Below are 20,550 nucleotides of genomic sequence, written 5' to 3' on the forward strand. Positions count from 1 at the left end.
GGAATTTTACATGTTTTGAAAGTCTTTGTCATGTGTCACATGGTTTAAAAAAATATTCATCTTTGTCTCTGCAGTATGATAACGATTACAGCAGTCACATAAAGGACGGGGACCACCAAAATGTAAGTGCTACTGTCTAATTTGTAGTTTGTAAGATGATTTTTGTTGTTGACTGGTTAATATGCAAATCAGCTTTAGGCACGACAAGAGAAAAGGGTTGCGTCTGACAGTTTTATCCCAAGTTGCATCTTTGTGGTTGTAGAATTTTGCAACGGATTGTCCCTTTCATGTCTCTATGCTGGTGGTTTTCAGCATTATGCCATGCCAACAGCAGTGTGGGTCTTTGGCCGACGCGTGGTTATATCAAAGTTTAATTCCAGATTATTGTGCTCTGTTTAGAATGAGATAGAACAGTAGGCTATTTGTGGTTCAGCATCCAGTGTGTGTTGTCCATCTTTTGTAGCCGGTCAGGGTTAGGAAGCTGAGCTGGGGTGATTCCAGGGTACTGGGGTTTATTCGGTGAAAGATTCATGGCTTGCTGGAAAGGCTTAATAGTGATTAAATAATCCACTGCCTAGACGAGAAGCATAAAACTGCACAGAATACAATCTCTTAAAACCTGTGAGTATACTTTGTTTAGTTTTTTTTAATTAGTTGTATAAATGTGACAAAAATAATACAACCCAACCAGTAAAGAATTAGGAAAGCTGTATTCGAATCTCGTCAAATTCCTGCACGTAAACTACAGTCTGACTTTAAATCAGTGCATGAAAGTAAAATGAAAGAAGTCCTGTGATAATTTTGTTGTTAAAGATTAAAAAGTTATTCTTCACATAAATAGGGGTGGAGCTATTATACTGTGGTTAATAGCATTACTGGTAATACATTTGAAGTTTAAATATTAATGGTGCAGTGACCCATAATAAAGGCAAAAAACTGTTTTCTGATCAGATACTTCCTGATTAACAAGCTGCCCAGTTTGTGCGGAAGTAGATGGGGCACTTTGGTAATACTACTAGTAGTAAAGTAATAATCTTGTTTTTCTGTTCAGTATGAGATGGACAATGAGGCTGTGAACATGTCTGAGAGTGCCAGAGATTCCCAGAGGTCCTACCTGCTCACCGTTAACTTAAAGGAAGGACACAACTTGGTCATCAGGGACCGCTGTGGTAAGGAGCTCATATCGGCACTACTACAACTCAGCTTTTTGTTCCAGATTATTGTGTATTGTGATGTACAGCAACACTAGCATTAAAATACACAGTCTGAGAAAAACAGAAGATCAACAGGCACTGCTGTGATGCTGATTATCATCCAGGAAACTGGATCAGTGCAGAAGCAAGTAATACTTCAGCACAGTGGAAAATGAGAAGTGTGGCAGTGGAATCCTATTCAACTGATGAAACAAAATGCCTTTACCCTCCCACCCGAGGATCATTGTCTGACTAGAGCTTCATCATTTTAACTTCCCCAAATTTTCCTCTGCATATGATTACCTTACTTGAAAGTTCAGTGCGCTGTAAAAGCAAAGATGCAGTTACCTGTTGGTGTATGTTTATACCTTAGAGCTACACGCCTACTTCTTTTTTTTTTTTTTTTTTTTTCTGAAGCTGTGGCTTAATTCTGACTAGATCTTACAATGACATGCATCACGTATTTTCTTGTGTATGCCTGTGCCAATGAGTAAGTGTTACTATTGTTATTGCTTTGTCGTCTTCTCATACTGAGAAACGTATCTGAGTTGACTTGCTAAATCTCTTAAACTTTATGAATTATAATTCCCGTAAACGTGGACAGATGCTTGAGCCTACAAAAGGGAAAAAACCCCAAAAACGAAACCCTCCGCCATTCCTCATAGTCGCTTTTTCTCCCCCCTGTATGTGTCAGTGTTGACTCGTGTGTTTGGCCTTGACTTGATAAGGACAACCAGGAATGTCTGTTTTGATTACACGCAGTGTTATTGACTCCAGGGACACAAAAGACAGCTGAGTGTCAGGTTAGCTGTGAAGCTCTTGTAGCAACACGAGCAGGATTCCTTGCAGCGGTTTAGAACCTGTCTGAGCCACACCCAGCAGTCAGTACAGAAAGCCTTTCACTCTTGGATTATATTTTCCTCTTGAGTGTGCCTGCATGTTGACACAACCAGACTGTAGGTAAAGATAAGATGGAAAATAAAGAGGATGACAAGAGGCAAGCGGATTTGGTTTCACCACATTGTTAAGACCACATGGTGGTTTAAAAGCATGAACAAGCTTTTATTTTTTTCGTTTTGATCAGATTATACATGCAGCAGTCGTAGCATGCGGTGGCAGCTGTTTTGCTAATGACTTGTTGTGTGAAGGGTCTATAAAGCCTATTCTAATAGCAACACCACAAAGAATCGGGCAAGCTCATGTAATGTAACGAAACAGAACAGTCTAAACTCCTCATGAAGTTTAAGCTATGATCACAGCTGTGTTTGGTAGACTGCTGCCCTCACCTGGTTGATTGAGAGACTATTCAAAAGATACACCTCCTACTTCCTTTACTCTGAAGTGAAAATGATACAGAACAGCAACAGAAAGTGAGATTTAGAAGTTTCAAAAGTGACTCCATGTGGAATTTGTAGTGTTAATCTTTGGGCCTGCCTATATATGTTAGTGTTTAAAAGAAACTCGCACAAAACCTGCAAAAGTGATGTTTTCAGTTGCAGTTAGTTTTCACGCAGGAAGCTGAAATGTGATTGGCTATTGTTTCAGGAAGTTGTGGTTACATCGGTTGGGACCACATCCTCCGTACAAAAATGAGAGATCACACAGAACAGGTCAGACCTTCTATGTAATAGTGCAAGAGAGCAGAGAGTCAGTGTTATTTAGAAGTAAATGTCAAGTTGTCAAGTATTTATTAAAGAGAGTCATGATGACAACGCTGCTTTTGAAAGATGGAAAAGAGAAGTAGCAATAATCATGCTTTGTGTTCTGAAATAACATGTCCTACAACTCATGATGAATATTATAATGTTACTAAGTAGGATCATGTCATTTTAGTTTATTAAACATTATGGACTTTATTTCACTCAGAGGTAACAGCTGTAGCATAGGCTACACGGCCTGCAGCATGTTTAATATTCACAAGGAAAAATAATTTTATATTCTGGGGCTACACAGCAGGATTTGGGTTTATCTAGGTAACTTCTTATTTAGGTGTGTTGCCATGCTAACCTAGGCTGCAGACCTAACATACACGGAGCAGGTTTGGTTCAAGATTAAAGATCATTAAGGGAAAAAAATCCCCAGTTACTGACCAGTTCTCAGAAAATAGTGTCACCATTCCTGGAAAATCAGTCAGGCTCGTCTGTGCAGATATCAGGAGGGTCTTTTTTTTTTTCCCTTTATCTTTCCTTTTGTGAGGATTATTAATAAAGAGAATTTTAGATGAATTATAGTTTTGTAATAGTCATAAGTCTGTTAACTTCCACAGTCAGCATTTTTTGCTTGCTTTTCTTCCTGCCTTCAAATAGGTTAAACTTTATAGATTTGGTTGGCATTTTTCAGTCTTATTGACCAAAATCTTTAAAGTACTCACACAGTTCTCACATACTTATACAGAGATTCTAATACTAAATTACTATAGAGTGCTTTTGCTCTCACATTGCAGATTTCTCTGCAGCACGTGTTGCTTTCAGTCTGTATTATGTGTTTAAGATCTCCGTATATGTCTGGGGTCATAATTTTGTGCTCCTTTGTAAAATCAGCCACTCTGCTAACAGTGCATGATTCCACCCCTTTGTGTGAATGTTCTCATAGCCTGACTGGGAAACCCTGGGTTAATTTGGTGTGTTGTTAAAAGCGATGGCTGATTTTAGTGAATCAAGATAATGAATAAATACCCTACTTATATTTATCTTGCTTCATATTACAGGGCCCTGATGATGTCATTCCAAAAAACATGTTTGTTTGTTTATTTGTTTGTTTGTTTTCTATTTACTGGTTTGCAATATTCATTCTCAGGTACCAGCGACCCCTACGTCAAATTCAAATTGGATGGAAAAACATTCTACAAAAGTAAAGTGGTTTATAAAAACCTCAACCCTGTGTGGAATGAGTCCTTCTCTTTGCCCATTAAGGATCTGAATCAGAAGCTTTACATCAAGGTAACTTTTTTTTTTTTTTTTTTTTAATGGTCAGTTTAATAAAGGTCATGTCAACAGTGTGGGAAATAATGAATGTGAAAGTTTTAATGAGCAGCTTTAACACTGAGAGTCATAGTCTGTTGTGGAAATGTGCATGTCAGTGCATGTTTTCTATCCTTCGTTATGTAGTTAGGGTGACATTTTTTTTGTCAAAGTGTTATGAAAATCAATGTATGATTAGTATCTGTGCACCTTTCTAAATCCAACAAAACGGCTGTTATCACTCTGTATGAGTTTTCAAAGATACTGCAGTAGGACCGTCAGCACAGTTCTCCTTACATGAACTGTCTTGTGTTAAAGGACTGTTGATGTTTGATATACAGGTGTATGACCGTGACCTTACAACTGATGACTTTATGGGTGCTGCAAGTGTCCTTCTGAGTGATCTGGAGATGGACAAGTGAGTATGGTGGAAGTGCTTGAAGCAGCTGGACAGAGCTCTGTTGAGGTGTAGCATGTAAATTATAGTCAAAGGAGCTTGCAAAGAAAAGTGTCTGGACTTCTTTAAGTTGCTTGAAGACGTTTCACCTCTCATCCGAGAAGCTTCTTCAGTTCTAAGGTCAAATGGTGGAGAGTCCCAGATATAAACCTAGTGGGAGTAACCCCCCACAGAGGGACAAAAGGACCCCCTGATGATCCTCTAATCGCCTGAGCCAAGGTGTGAAACTGGGTGTGGGTCCCAATCAGCCAGAGTTTCGGGTGTGTTCATTGTGACCAGGTTTCACAATGAACACAATTGTGGCCAGGTTTCACACCTTAGAACTGAAGAAGCTTCTCGGATGAGAGGTGAAACGTCTTCAAGCAACTTAAAGAAGTCCAGACGCTTTTCTTTGCAAGCTCCTTTGACTACGATGACCTGGATGACTGAGAACCTTCACAGACATGTAAATTATAGTGATCCTGGAATAATAAAATTGGAAAAATAATACTGAACAAATCACCAGTTTTCTCAATGAATATATTTCTAAAGGTACTATGCAATGAAATTCTCACTAGATGTTGGCAAAGATGCATCTAATCCACACAAGCAAAGAAATCAAACCATAGATGTCCATAAATGATGTGTTTCTAATGAGAAATGACACAGGGGAAAAAGTACACTTGAACACCTGAAGGAGGCTCAAAAACCTTTGCAACCTTGACCTGTATGCACGCTCATTACCTCCATTTCTGAAGAAAACATATGTTGAAGCATGTTTAAAGTTTACTGATCAACATTTAGACAAGGCTGTGAACATACCAGCAGTAAAATTTGAAGGTGAGAACATCATGGTGTGGGGCTGTTTTCAGCATACGGCACTGGAACGCTTCATGTAATTGAAGGAAGGATGAATGGAAAATTGTACGGAAACATTCTTAATTAAAAATCTGTTAAATCGACCAGGAAGATGAAGAAGAAACGAGGGTGAATGTTTCAGCAAGACAATGATCCCAAACACACAGACATGGAAACTTTCAGTTGGTTTCAGAGAAAGAAAATACAGCTGCTAGAATGGCCCTGCCAGTCTCCTGACCTGAATCTAACTGAAAATTTGTTGAAAGAACTGAAGCTCAAAGTTTACAGAAGGGGCCCAGGGAACCTTCAGGATTTGAAGGCTGTTTGTGTGGATGAATGAGCCAAAATCACATCTGCGGATGGATGTAACTAGTTTCTCCATACAGGAGGCTTCATAAAGCTGTCGTCACCAACAAAGGCTTTTGTTTAAAGTCTTAAATAAATTTCAGGTTATTGAGAATCTGTTGAGAATTTCATTTCAATAGCACCTTTATATATACCTACTTATAAAATTGGTGACGTGTTCAATACTTACTTTACTTCAGTATGTGAAATAAACTATTTCCAGGCACTGCATTGGCTCAACCCATTTATGGGTTTGGCAACGCAGCTGCATTTAGCTTATGAGTGTTGAACTTTACTTTCAAAGCATTTGCCCATTAATTATTAACATTGCAGTGGCTGCTTTTACTGTAGAATTTATTTTTAGAATGTGTAGTGTGTCTGTAATGTGGGAACAGTTTGGGATCATAGTGTGGGTGCTTTTCCACATTTCTACACTCCTCTTTGAACCTGAAATAAATTACCTTAATGAAAGTAACCTCCAAGAAATTGTCACCAAGTTATCAAATGCCTCGTTATTCTATCTAGCTCAGTTCTATACCAGTTTGTGCACACACAACCACTCCCACTTATGTTTATGGCCTTACAGTGAGTAACTGAGTCCAGGTGCATCTAAGACAAAGCTGCAGTGAGTTCAGTCTGTGCCCTCGTGTAGCTCGGCTTGCCAGTACAAGTGTTAATTTGACCTGAGACCTTTGCGTTACCCCAGTGTTAATTAAACACCTCTCTTGTCCTTTGTCAGCAATTTAAATATGAAGAAGTAAAGTTAATTGTATTGCTGTGGTATCATATTGCTCTAAGCCTTAGTATTTAATGCAGTTTTGCTCTGCATATCTTTTAAACATACTTTTTGACAATTATTGCATAGAATACATTTTCTCTAGTTCATCTCCTCAGTGATCTGATGCTTATATTTTTTTACATCCTGTGGTGCTTGTTCTGAATAAATTCAAAATGCATGCTCGATGGCACATGACTGCCCATCTCTCATCAAAAACCCGCTTTGTTTTCAGGGTCAATGAGATGTCTTTGCGCCTGGATGATCCAAACAGCCTGGAGGAGGACATGGGCGTCGTATTGGTGGACTTGAGTCTGTCACTCAGAAATGGAGACAGCAAAAGAAGCAATGTATATCAAGCTCCCTCATGTATTTGCTCCATGCTTTCAAGCAGAAGGCAGACTTGTCGTGCATTGCATTTATCGTATGTCTGTGTTTGTGTCTCTGTTTCTGTGTAAAGCCTACTAACTAGTGTCATTTTGTTTTGCACCTAAAATGCATGCTCCTGGCGGCAGAAATGGCACCAAAAACGAACACGAAGTAGTAGGGTAAGGCATGGTGGCTGGAACACATAGGAAAGACTTCATGGACCCTTCATTCTAATCAGTATTATACAGATATCTGCCAAATATAAAAAGGAGAAAAACAAATGAGGCCCATTGGTCTGGTGAATTTTTTTCACACCATGTTCAGGTTTCAGGATTTTTCTAATTCAGCTCAAATTGGTAACAAAAGGTAATGTAACAAAAATTCTGACAGTAGTTCCTTTAGTTTTGGCAGTTATCTGTGCCTCAGTTGATTCCACAAGAGGGCAGCAAATCATTTTATTTCACAAATCAGGGCGCAGTATCTTGAAGAAATTTAACAGATGTACTCAGTGGTTTGAAGACTAAACTCTTTCAGTAGTTGTTAGTCAGTGTTTCCTTAATTAACTGACTGGACATATTCCTATTTGGTACTAACCTATATACAAATCAGGGTAAATTAATTGTTTCAATATTTTCAGTGATAATTATAAAAGGATCCCAAATACAGAAGATTCCTGATCCCAGTTAACTTGATAGCAGCAGACCAGCTAAAATGAATATAGTTTGTACGTTGTCGCTTTCACTCAATGACTACAACATATGCATTAAAAATTAAATAAACCTAAATTCTTATTTTTAGCCCAGACCTGACAGGCTATAGTGGAAGTCCCATAACAAGGTCACACTTATTATGGCACCTTATTATCCTAGGATGATAACCATAGGATTGTTCCAAGAAAATAAAAATAAAATCCTGTGATCACCTTTGACCATTATCATAAAAAAAGCACAGATGCTTACCAGCATTTCCCAGTAACAAGTCCGGCTGTTGTTCTGCCTGCTCACTGATGAGGTATTTGACTCACAGAGTTTAGTTGGGGAATGCATGCTTTTTTTTTTGTCTGCCACGCTATTGTCTGCAGGTCCATTCTATGTACTGCATGAAGCGATGCTACGCAAGATTAGACAGCTATACACGTGGCAACATTGCACATTCTCAGGATTAGTTAGAAAAGCTTTTGACTGTGTCTGCATGCCTATAAGTTTGAAGTTGTTTTCATTGTTGAACAGATGTACCTACTGTGTGCATGTGCTTCAAATTCTTCTTGTAGTCTGCCAACTGCATGCTGTGCATCTGTTAATTAAAAAAGCGTTTTCTGCATGTGTCATTACAAAGTTGGCTTGATCTGCAGTGATTGAATCTGGCTTAAAGTTATCTCAGGGGTACACTGTGTCTCTATATAAACTCAACTAATTATCTTAAAACATGGCTTCCAATTATACATGAAGGCTTTACCTAATCTCTGAGAATGTTTCATTTACCTGTCTTCCATGGACAATTGTTATGTCTCAAACATGGTGGTGGTGGAACTACAGGGAACTGAATTTGGATTTTTTTTTTTTTTTTTAAATATAATATTTTTTTTGTTATCCTTTAAAAAAAGCTGAAATTGAATGTATTGATTTTTTTTTTATAATTTAAAGCATTACCTCTCATTCCTCTCATTATTATTATTATTATTTTTTTGTATCCCTACTTTTGCAGGCTGGAAAGCATTCTCAGCCTATTAGTTTGTCAGAAGAGCTGAAGAAGAGTCAGCTGTGGACAACTGTTTTGTTGGTGACTCTGGTTGAGGGTAAGAAGCTGCCGGTGGACAGTCAGGCAGGTCAGTTCTCCGTTCTCTTCAAACTGGGAGAGCAGCGATACAAAAGCAAGGTATATCTCAACAGAAGACTGTTGCTCTTAATTTTTTCCTCTTCCTAATGTGTCTTTGTGATTCCTAACCCTGTTCCTTTTTTCCTTTTGTAATTTAAAGTGTGTAGATTTTTTATGTTAGCCTAACCTCAGCTGATTTCCAGTATTCACAGTGACTTATATTGTATTTATTCATTTATTTAGTTGTTGTTCTCTTCATTTTGCTCTTTTTTTTGGGAGGTGAGTATTCCACGTCATTCTCGATAGGTGTGCCCGTAGAACTAAAAGAAAATAAATCAATCTGATGTTAGTTTCAGGTAACACTCCAACTGTTATATATTGCTCTTTGCTCTGGATAAAATGCCCCCTGATGATGACATGAGTTACTTTGGCTTGGACACTTTCTTATTTCTTAATTTAAAACCCACAATATCAAATGAAATTTGAAAAGTGAATTTTCAAGCTAAATGATGCTAACAAGCTGCATTATGTGTACTTAAATTTAAGTCTATTCTGTTTTCAACTTAAGGAAATCATTTGCTCAAATAATCATTTAAAATATGACTAGATGTGGATGTTAAGCCTTAGTAATCTTTTTCTGAAAGATGCATGGGGTTAGTTATTCTTTGTTCTTGTTTTCATGTCAGCTTAAAATGTATCTTCAATCTATAGGATTATTAGGCCGAAATCACTTTAAAGTGCTTTTATTAAAATATACATTTGCAGAAAGGCCACATGAGGTCAATGCCATTGCACTGAAAATAGACTTTCAAAAGTCATAAAAAAATCCAAATATTGATGTAATAGCTGAATCGGTAAACAGATTTGCATTTCAAATTGATTTATAGTTTATGGTGCATATTCCAGAAGATTTTATATTTTTCAAAGGTCTTAGGCTCTTTAACAAAAAAAGCATTTGTCTTAGTGTTATTTTATAGTGTGTCTAGTGATGAACAGAATTATCACATTTTAATTTTCCCAACATTCCTGTTAAATAAAATGCTGGCAGACTAGTTTTCACTTATCAAATCTAGAAACATTTGTGCACATAAATCCCACTGCATTATTAAACAATCACCTAAAGGCGATTCTTATGAATAGCAGCGTAAATGTGGGATGAACTAAAGTCATTATCTGCAGAGGCAGGGTAAAACAGGGTGAGGGACAGCACAGCTAAAAAGATGACATTGCTAGAATCTAAAAACATCACACATTTGCTTTAGTGCAAAATCCAAGTGACAGGTCGGTTATCTTCTGCCATTAAGATATTTCAAAGTTATTTGAAATATCTGCTGTTATGCAGAAGCAAAAAGACCCAGGCAATACTGAGGGCTAGTTTCCAGCAGTGCCAGGAAAAGAGCAAAAAATGATCAGGGGGGTCTTGTTAAACCCATTTGCAGACTAGAAAGTACTTGTCAGAAGTAAGTGTTGATGGAAAACTTTCCTTGGTTCAATGTATGAGCAAAGGCTAGCAAATTGGGAATGTACAGAAAAACAAGGACCGGGGAGAAAAGAAGGTAACAAATGTTCCAAACCTGGAGCATTTGGGAGGGAGTTGCCTTTGGAGAAAGGTCGGCGATGGCTCTGGGTGTCTGCAGGCAATAGAGATGCATGGCAGAGGTTCTTATAGGTTTGATTTTCCACAGATGGGTCTGAGGACTTGGTTATTAATAGTGGTCTCCTCAGTCCTAGCAAGTACAGACAGAATTTTATCCATGACTGAATACCATCAAGGAGACTTTTGATTGGTCCAGAATTTGTTGTGCAGCGTGACTATGAGCGCAAATATACAGCCAGAGTCAGAATTATCTTCAGCCACAAAAACACGGAGTCCTGAAACAGATGGTGTGCCCCCTGATCTCACAGTCGTCTGGGATTATTGTACATGGGAAAAAACAAACGAGACAGTCTACATTTCTTTTGTTTGCTGCACTTTACGCAAATGAGGGTAACTAATAAATAATTATTGTTCAAAGTAACCTCACTTTGTAAAACTTAGTATTTCATTTGAGCATTTTTGGTTTCCATTAACTGATACTGGGTTTATCAGAATCGGAATCAGAATACTTGATTAATCCCGAAGAAAAATGGGGAAAATAGGCAATACAAAGATGCCTTTGGTAGTGCAAATGTTAAGCCTAACCCTATAATCTTTCATGTGACCATAGATCACATGGGGGGAAAAACCCACAAAGCCATGAAAAAAGAAACGGGCCTAGAAGGGATCTAAAATGGTTTTGCAGCGTGTAATATGACATGGCCCGTGTCTGCTGCATCATCCAGCTCTCCTGGCAGCTGGATGATGTCTGGCGCTGATGCTCACTTTTATGCGCTGTTGGCTGCGTACTGTCATTGATGGTTATTTCGCGATCGTGCAACATCATGCATTACACATCAAAGCAGCGTGATAACGAGCGGCATTGCTGATTTTCTTTTCCTTGTCTTATATCCAGGTGCAAAGTGACGGTAATTATCTGTTCTCCTATCCATCTCCTAATGTGAGATGGAAATTTCTGATGTGTCTATCAGAAGCTGCTAAACCCCAAAACTAGTCTGTTTAGAAAAGAAAAACAATTAAAGTTAACATCTGGACATGATGCAGATACTTTTCTGAATTTTAAATAAAGGGCCAGCTGGAAATCTACAAACACGTCAGTCAAGTCTGTGTTTTGAAGACTTTGCAAATACGCTGACTTATATAAGATGTTTCTTCACACTTTAAAGTGAATTTCAGTGTCATTGTTAATTGTTGTGAGTTTTTTAAAACAACTTTTAAACAGTTTTCTTTTTCTTTTTGATTCAGGATCACTGCAAAGTGCCAAATCCTCAGTGGAGAGAGAGGTTCACCTTCAAACAGTTTTTCAACAGTCCGGAATATCTGGAGGTGGAGCTCCGATCCAAGGAAGGACGAAAGGCTGCGGAATCCCTGGGGAAGTGAGTGTGTTCAGCTATTACAGTATTTATTTGTGTGTGCTTGCCCTTTAATTAAAATAAAAAGTGGTTTCTGGATTGATTGATTGATTTAAATGAAAGCTCTTTGCATATTTTTTATGTGTGTGTGTGTTTGATCTGGCCCAAATGTGTGGAACTTGTGTGTGTGTACAGGCGTTGCGTGAACATGTCAAAAATCCCTTTGGATCAAAGGCAATTGCTAGAAATGGAATATGGGGGAGGACACGTGTGTTGCCTCCTTACGCTGACCACGTGCAGTGGCGTCTCCATCTCCGACCTCTGTGCCGCACCACTCAGTGAACCCCGTGAACTTCAGAACCAGCTGGACAACTATGTCAGTATTTTTGCCGTTTAACTTCTGTTTATACTGCACTCTACCACCAACATGTTTAAATATATAAACACTTTAAAATGCATTTTCACTTTGAACAAGCCTATTCTCTGCTCTCAGAATATCATTAGCTGTGATTTGCATCAACTCCACAAGATGTTGTTTGTGTACTGTCTTTTTGCCACCTTAAAACTATCTGGCTGTTTTTCTCCGACCTGAATTGCCTGAGGTGTATATTTATCTATCTGAAAGACTGAATGCTGGTACTGCTGCTACGTGATTGTAAAAGTGTGCTGAAACTACAAAAATCAAATATTGATACATTAGTAACAAAATAAATATAATGGTGTGCTGTTAAACACACATAATTAATGATTTAATTTAAATAATTTCATAAAAAAAGTTCCAGCATTCATATGTCATGCAAAAACCTGCTACTTTGTTTATTTTGTCAGTTTTAAAAGTAATTGAATCACTTATTTATGAATACATTTCATCTTATCCCCTTCTATTTATTTCTATATTTTCTTATGACATTTCTTTAAGAGAGCTGAGCTCAGTGCCCAACAGCACATTTTGAAAACAGGTGGAAAATAATACACAAGTGTAACTGTATATGTTTACATTTTTTTTTTTTTTTATGTCTAAATTATAATGTAAATATTAAAATAGGAAAAGTCTTTACATTGGGGGAATGATACTAATATAGGTAAAGTAATACAGAAGCAAATTAAAACAAAAGTATTAATGCCACAGTTTACATTTAGGCTAGTATGTACATTTAATTCTAATATTTTGGTGCATTTTATGCCATACTTGCTGAATGATTAGCTAATAGCTGGCTGTAGCTCAGGTGGCAGAGCAGGTCAACCACTAATCAGAAGGTCGGTGGTTCGATCCCAGGCTGCCTCCTGGCTACATGCCAAATGTCCTTGGGCAAGATGCTAACCCCATGTTTGCCTGCTGGTGGTGGTCAGAGGGCCCGGTGGCGCCTGTGTCCGGCAGCCTCGCCTCTGTCAGTGCGCCCCAGGGCAGCTGTGGCTACAATGTAGCTTGCCATCACCAGTGTGTGAATGGGTGAATGACTGAATGTAGTGTGAAGCGCTTTGGGGTCCTTAGGGACTGAATAAAGCGCTATACAAATGCAGGCCATTTACCATTTACTATTTTAATAGCGTCTAGAGGGATGCTGCGAATACGTTCCGTATAGTAAACCATGTTTGTCATTAAGCTTGTTTTTAAATAATCCAGTGCATTAACAAACAACAATAACAACAACAAAACATTTTGACATCCATGTTTTGGGGTTTTGTTCTATTTATTTATTTATTTATTTATTTTTTGTCCTCCACAACTCCATCCTTTAGCTTCGACAGTAACTCAGAAAATACGCCCTTGGCACGACTTTAAAAGAGCAAAACTTCAGCTAAGTGAGCTAACTCAGAGTGGCTGTATTCTGTTTATTAAAGCTAGTAAACATGCCAAGAAAAACTGTTTTATTGTGTCAGTCTGTAGAGCAAACATCACATCTAACCCTAACATAGGCTGAAAACACGCATTTACTAAACTAATAATTGGGTTTAAAATACAAGTTTGAAGAACTGAAGTGTAAATATTTAATATTTAAGTCAAAGTCATCCTGAAAACCTACAGCCCTTTCTGCGCTCTGTGTTAAGGGCCAAGAGATGGCAGTATGTGCCTGGTAATGGGTTACTGCTAGGTCTGTGTTAAGCAAATGGCATTCTTTCGTGACAAGTTGCTTTTAGGCAGAAGTGTCTGTGTACATCTAAGAAATTTAAGGTCTGGAAATGCAACCTGACCATGCAGCTAGACTAGCAATGAAAAGGGATGCCGTGACAGAAATAAATTTAGCCCAAGAAGGGAAAACAAGTCCAGATTGTAGCCATTTGGTAAACTGTACTTGATCATGTACAGAGAGGAATAACTACCTATAGTAGATTGTTTTGGAGACACCACCCCATTGCAGTCTGCCTTAAACGCTGTTATCAAAAGCTTTCACTTTAAGTGCTATGCTAGTTTATAGATGTTAGATTTGCAGCCACTGGTTTCTTTTCATTCCAGAAAAGTATGAAAATACTTGCAGTGACTTGATGCTTGCTTGTGATGTGTAACGTACTTTGGTAAGCATTCATTTGCAATTGTGTGGCAGCCCAGTTACAAGTATGGACTGTTTTGAGCACGTGCCTTGATAGTGTATTTAAGGTTTAGTGGAAAATGCTGATGCCTAAAACTTGCAAAGAAAATTTTTGTTTTGCAATATAAATAAATTTAGTTGATGCCTCCCTCAACTAGCATCGTCAAAAGGTTTAAGGTGTAAGGCTCAAAAGGTTTTATGGTTAAGAGTATTGCGGAGAACCTGAAGTAACATCTTATGCTGTCACATAAATCTGGTTTTAGATTGAAGGATTTCTTATTTTTGTGCATTCTCTGCTGAATTAAACACTCTATTTATGCTTTGCAGGTTTGCCAAACCTAATTTTTCTTGTCTGCTTACTGTCTCTCCAGAGTTTAAAAAGGTCCCTGACAAATCTCCGTGACGTTGGATTCCTTCAAGTCAAAGTTATTAAGGCTACTGAGCTGATGGCTGCTGATTTAAATGGTATTTCATGCATTTAGATTCGTCTTAATGACAAATTTAAATGAAACACAAGAGCCCTGCTATAAAGTTTTGAGTGTTGTGTTCTGCAGGCAAGAGTGACCCTTTCTGTGTGCTGGAACTGGGGAACGACAGACTACAAACCCACACGGTCTACAAAAGCCTAAACCCAGAATGGGATACAGTCTTTACATTGTCAGTTTGGGTTTCTGTTTCCACACCCTTTTTGTTATTTAAACTGAAACATATTATTGAACATTACTTTTCTTACATTACTGAACCATTTTACTGTTTTACAAATAAATTGAAATATCCTGACATATTGCTATACGGTGTGCTGATTTGTAGGCATCTGACCTCGTTCTATGTCTCTGCAGCCCTGTCAAAGACATTCATGATGTTCTGGTGGTGACTATCTTTGATGAGGATGGAGACAAGGCGCCAGACTTCCTTGGAAAAGTTGCCATTCCTCTGCTTTTGGTGCGTACAACCTCACTAAGAGTCTGTGACGTAGACAATAATCTATTTGCACTCTGTCTAAATTAAAGTGAAGAGGGCGATAACACTCCAGCAGGCTGAAGACTTGCTAAGATGTAATCCAGCGTGACTGATGGTCAGGTTCATGGTTGAGTTCAGCACCTGATGCCCTTTCTGTCCTGCAGATCCGCAGGGGACAACAGATTGCCTTCCCGCTGAAGAAAGAGGACTTAGGCGAGCTGTCGAAGGGGAGCATCACTCTGGAGCTGGAGGTTATTTTTAACCCTGTAAGTAAAGGTTCACCCTGCAATGAGGACACGATGGCTTTGAAAGGCAGGCCTCATTCTGTCCTCTTCTTATTACTTTATCACTTTTTTTTTTTTTTTTTTTTTAAATCAGGTCAGAGCAAGTATTAGAACCTTCCAGCCGAAGGAGAGATATTTTATGGAGGACAATCCCAAGTTTTCCAAAAAGGTTTGAAACATCTTTTTACATTTATTCACGATTCATAGTTAACAAATTATATTTATGAATGGGGAAAAAGTAAACAAATAAATTGACTTTCCATAACTTCAAATTAAAATTTCAAGTTGCTTGTTTATTTATTTATTTTTTTTTCACTGGTTAAGTCTTCTGAAACTCAGCTGGAACATTTTTTTTTTAAATGGGCAGAAAATGAGTCTACAATTATATTGATAATCAATTAAAATTATTTTGTGAGCAAAAAGTCCCACTTTCAGTTTTTTCTGGTTGAAAACATGTTTTTAAACAAATGTGCTAGATGTTTAAAAAAAAAGATTTTAAAAAATGTGATATTTTTGTGATGCTGAAATATTTGCAACTTCAACCCAAAAAATTATTTGGAAACTAAAAAAAGACATGACAAATTGAACAAATGTTAACCTGTTTTTACCAATTAGCTCTTTAAGAAATGGACATAAAAAATTAAGTACTTTTTTTTTCCTTTTCTTTTCTCTGGAAAGCAAAATGACTCCAAAAGCAGACCTTCCTTTGCTTGAATTAGTTGAATTGGGCTTTAATTGAGGCCAACTTTGACTGAATTCTTGTTCACTGTTCTGCTACATTAGTTTGATATACAGTGTGCAAGACAGGGTGCGAGACAGGGTGCCTGACTGTCTGTACTTCCCACAAAGACTCATTGTTGTCAGACAATACATTGCTCACTAACGCCAAAATTGGCTTACACACACCGTGGACTTGGTTTGTAACGTGCAGGTTTTCAGTCTGTTTTAATATCGAAAGACCTGTTTGATGAAATCAGGTCAGATTACTGACATTTTTTGCCCCCTGACCACAGTGGCTCATGCCAAGGCATACCAGCTCCTCTCGCTATTCCTCGAGCTGACTGGATGCTTTTTTTTTTCTTTTTTTTTTTTTGAAGTGTGGTATGGGTGGAACTCCTTACAGAATTAAATCCAAATACCCTGAAATCAGTATCAACTATGACCATTTTTTCAACGCAGCTACTGCAGTATTTAACTGCTTTGTGTGTTTGTCTTTCAGGCTCTGGCCAGGAACGTGATGCGTGTTCAGACATTGTACAGGGCAATCATGTCGACTCTGCAGTACATCAAAAGCTGCTTCCAGTGGGAGAGTTTTCAGAGGAGCCTGCTAGCCTTCCTGGTGAAGTGCTTTAACTGCTTATCAACACACTATCTGCATTTCCCTCTGTTTTCCCTCCAAGGCTGCGGAAGACAACCGCAGTCTGGCCAACCCCTACTTGAACTCTCCTAGAGAGAATCTTAATCAATGCAGCACTGGGCTCAGCAGAAACACAGGCTCGGCCCTGGCTCTGTGTTGGAGTGGACGCTTTCAGTGTTGCATGTCTCCTGGATGTAGAGTTAAGCCTCAGCTGGAGAGAGTAGAGTCCCACCGGAGTCGAGATGGTCTATTTTTGTTCTGCTTCCCTGACAACTCATTAACCCTCTGTCCGGTCTGTGCTCGGTGTGATTTAGACCCCATTATGCAGACAGAAGTTCAATTAAAAGGCTCTTCAGAGATAAGGCTGATTCTCCGTCCTGTCATTGTTGAAGACAAGTGTTAAAGCAAATGTGAAGACAGAAACATGGGAGTAGCCTTTCAGCCTCTGTCTTTAAACTACAAAATAAAGTGGGTGCTGATCTTTTTGGAATTATTCTTTCAGAGATCTGGCGTGATAAAAATGGCATACAGCAAGTTGTTCATTAACTATGCAAGCAATCAAGGTCACCTAAAGTTCCTTTTGTTTTTGCAGCTCATGGCCTGTAGGTGGCAATAAAGTTATGTCAAGCGTTTAGACTTTCTTAACAGACTAAAAGAGATACTGTAAGCCAGCCAGTGGTACAGTTTGTTCAATTTGCCGTGAAAAATGGGAGCTGCAGCACGGAGCTGTTATCTGAGCAGCAGCCACTCTGTGTTTTAGCTCTGAGTCGTGCATTTCATTTTTCAGCTTGGGATTACATTGATCTAAGCTGTGCCGCCCCGGATGAAGTCGGGGTCAGCGTACTTTAATAAGAAACTGTTTGCAATATTTGGTCTTTATTACAATATAAGAAGATTCTTATTTACATAATTATGAAGAATGTAGCGCGCATACTGTGTTGATTATAAGCAATGATATTATTATTTTACCTGACAGCTGAGACACACATACGCTGACGGCGACATCATACAAGCAGGAACAAGTGCACAATGTACACACACATCCTCCCACTGCATCTCGGTGTTTGAAAGACAGTACCATCTGTACTCATGTTTTCACACTAATGCTCGCTGCCTTTTCAAGCCTCAGCGAGAAGAAATAAATGGCTGCTTAATACCACCACATAAGCGTAATGAATCAGAGCTTCACTCCTCATGACAGGATACAGTGACGAGCTACCTGCACCATCTGCCGATTGTCAGTTAGACAAAGAGCTTTCGTCAGTACAGTATGCTTTAGATGTGCCTTGTTAGGTAGTGGTTATCTCAGTGAGAAGCCTCAATCCCAAAGGTGTTAGTCTTGTCCTAACCACTGAACTATAATAGATCACACGCTGTTCCTCTCCTTTACTTTATTTCTGAAATAGCACTTGGTGTTTAGCTTTTCTTTTTATGGGTTACCATTTCTTGTCGGTGCTCTGAGTCAAGGGGAAAAAAAACACTGAGCCCGTTTCCAAATAGCACTCTTTTTTTTTTCATATTCTCATCTGTCACCCCACAAAAAAATGCAGCAACAATATTGAAAAGAGTGTGGTCACATGTGCATCCACCTCATCCTCTTTTTGATTTCTGTGTTATTTTCTGGCAACTTTGTATCAACTATTTCTTAAAAGGAGGCTCTACAGGCATCTTACAGTGCCTCTAAATAATTTTTAAGTCGCATTAATGCCTTTTAAAATATATACGTGAAATTTATATAGTTTTGAACTAGATTTGCAATATAAACTACACACTAACATTGGCAAGATAAATTGTGTCTGTTCATCCAAAACTGATTGATTTTGGAGCGTGTCCACAGTGCATTTACAGTATTGCTCTAACCCTCCTCACCCCTTTACAGCAGGCTACATAATCCTTTAAACCATGTAAGTGACTGTCAGTCTAGTGACTTTTTAAGTGCTGAAATAATTGGAGATAAAGCCGAGTTAAATTTGTAACAGTTCTTATAATGGTTAATCACTGGGCGGTATTTTAGGGAGTGGGTAACACGCTCAGTGTTACAAGATTTATTCTCACTCATTCTTCATTTTATAACACATGAATATGTAGACCAAAAACCTGTGCTTAGACTTCAAGGTTTGACTGCTATATCCTTACTTATTCTGGCATAGCCATTAGCTTATGATGTTTAATGTTAGGGAATCGTTTTAAATTTTGGGTGTGTGTTCAGTTTTGCGACTGTATGACTCTTTTCCACTTATACCACTGTTAGACTACATTTTAACTGTTAGTATTATGCCATAATTGTTACTTGTGGGTGCACTAGGTGTGCTCTTCACTCACATGTTCGCACTAAAAAAACAATGAATGGTCCAAAGCGGTTTTTGTGCCATGCAAACCCTTCCCCCAAACATGAGTGTGGAAATCCTGCTGCTTTCTATAAATGCGCCAGCCTCCAGTTCAGTAGCTGTCCCAGCATAACATATCCTTTTTCTTTTTTTCTTTTTTTTCCCCCTGTGATGTGGATTGTATTCCCAAAGTCCCCTTTTGCTGTTGAAGACTGTGTAATGCTTCTCAAGCTGAAATGGGCTACAATTATCACAATCTTTATGGGCTGAGTATACATTTCCACTAAAGCGTGACTTGGCTTTCCCCTTACCCTCGCTCTCCCAGTCATTACAAAGTCCTCACTAATAAAACATAACCCTTCCAGTGAGGAACTGGTTTCATCTCCTCTCCCAGGCCCTATTTTGGCTTGTGATAACACAGGCAAGAGCGTGCTTGGCTTTTTGCACATTAAAGCTGATGGTGGTGGTGATATTGGCGGAGGTGGTGGTGCTGGTGGTGGGAGGGGCGGCACTGATCTGCCATCTTTTATGTCAGTTGGTGCCTCAGAGGAGAGTGATGTCTTCACCAGATGTTCTCTTCTATTTTTATTAGCATATAAAAACCTGTAAACCCTTCCCAATGCTTTTGGCCCGCTGCCGTTTTGGCTTGTACTACCTCTCTGATAGGATTATTTTATAGTTCCATTTAGCCATGCAATTGAGATATCACAGGCTATGTTTCTTTATCCTTTTTACCTTAGCCACACAGGTGGAATGTGCATCATAAGTGCCATTATGGATGTTAATTGCACATTCACACAGAAGCTCCCTGAGGCTGTAGTGAATCGGTCAGCTTTAATGTACAGAAGATGAAAGAGATGGAGCAATTAGAGCTATGTGGTTAATGTCAATGCATAGTCAGGAGTAAGTGTAAGTCCAACTGAGCAGAATGGTTTTCTTTTGCTGTATATACAGGATGGATGTGGCCTCGTGATGTCACCAGTTGGTTTGCGTAGTCCTCTTTTGAATCCTAAAGCTGAGTTTTTTTTGGCAGTCACCGTCTTCGGTGCGTTTTTGTTTGTTTGTTTTTAACTGGATATGAAAAACAAGCAGTAGGTCTGACTGAGAAACCAAGGACACTGCACACTCACAGGGTAACTACTTGCCAATCTCAAGGTAGCCATGCTTATTCTCTATTTATCTTCTAATCAATTATACTCTAATTCAGCACCTGATGGACATCATTTTCTGTTAGATATCATGTCAAAGAGCATTAACATGTGGCTGAGACTATTAACTCATCAGCAAAGTGTTTATTGAGGTTTGAATTCAAGAAGTTGGGTCATTCTGTCATAGCTTTTTATGGAATTGAACTTGATTTTTCAACCAAAGGAGTCTTCCCCTTTAACAGCAGA

The 20,550-nt window shown here is 38.6% G+C and overlaps 1 protein-coding gene across 3 annotated transcripts in view; it reads left to right on the forward strand.

The window, feature by feature from the left end:
- Positions 1 to 20,550, forward strand: part of mctp2b (multiple C2 domains, transmembrane 2b) — a 44,373-nt gene that overhangs the window by 16,805 nt on the left and 7,018 nt on the right. Inside the window, exons 3-17 of one of the 3 annotated variants that reach the window (XM_040010961.1) lie at positions 75 to 122; positions 1,052 to 1,169; positions 3,990 to 4,132; positions 4,495 to 4,571; positions 6,803 to 6,917; positions 7,083 to 7,115; positions 8,641 to 8,811; positions 11,594 to 11,724; positions 11,896 to 12,076; positions 14,600 to 14,693; positions 14,783 to 14,885; positions 15,068 to 15,170; positions 15,353 to 15,454; positions 15,567 to 15,641; positions 16,692 to 16,811. In XM_040010961.1, coding sequence (XP_039866895.1) covers positions 75 to 122; positions 1,052 to 1,169; positions 3,990 to 4,132; positions 4,495 to 4,571; positions 6,803 to 6,917; positions 7,083 to 7,115; positions 8,641 to 8,811; positions 11,594 to 11,724; positions 11,896 to 12,076; positions 14,600 to 14,693; positions 14,783 to 14,885; positions 15,068 to 15,170; positions 15,353 to 15,454; positions 15,567 to 15,641; positions 16,692 to 16,811 — 1,614 coding nt within the window. The remainder of the gene's footprint in view (positions 1 to 74; positions 123 to 1,051; positions 1,170 to 3,989; positions 4,133 to 4,494; positions 4,572 to 6,802; positions 6,918 to 7,082; positions 7,116 to 8,640; positions 8,812 to 11,593; positions 11,725 to 11,895; positions 12,077 to 14,599; positions 14,694 to 14,782; positions 14,886 to 15,067; positions 15,171 to 15,352; positions 15,455 to 15,566; positions 15,642 to 16,691; positions 16,812 to 20,550) is intronic. The other 2 variants (XM_040010963.1, XM_040010962.1) reach the window with 2 other exon arrangements.

The sequence above is a fragment of the Simochromis diagramma genome, unplaced genomic scaffold (genome assembly GCF_900408965.1).
Source record: "Simochromis diagramma unplaced genomic scaffold, fSimDia1.1 OVJJ01000603.1, whole genome shotgun sequence".
NCBI lineage: Eukaryota > Metazoa > Chordata > Actinopteri > Cichliformes > Cichlidae > Simochromis > Simochromis diagramma.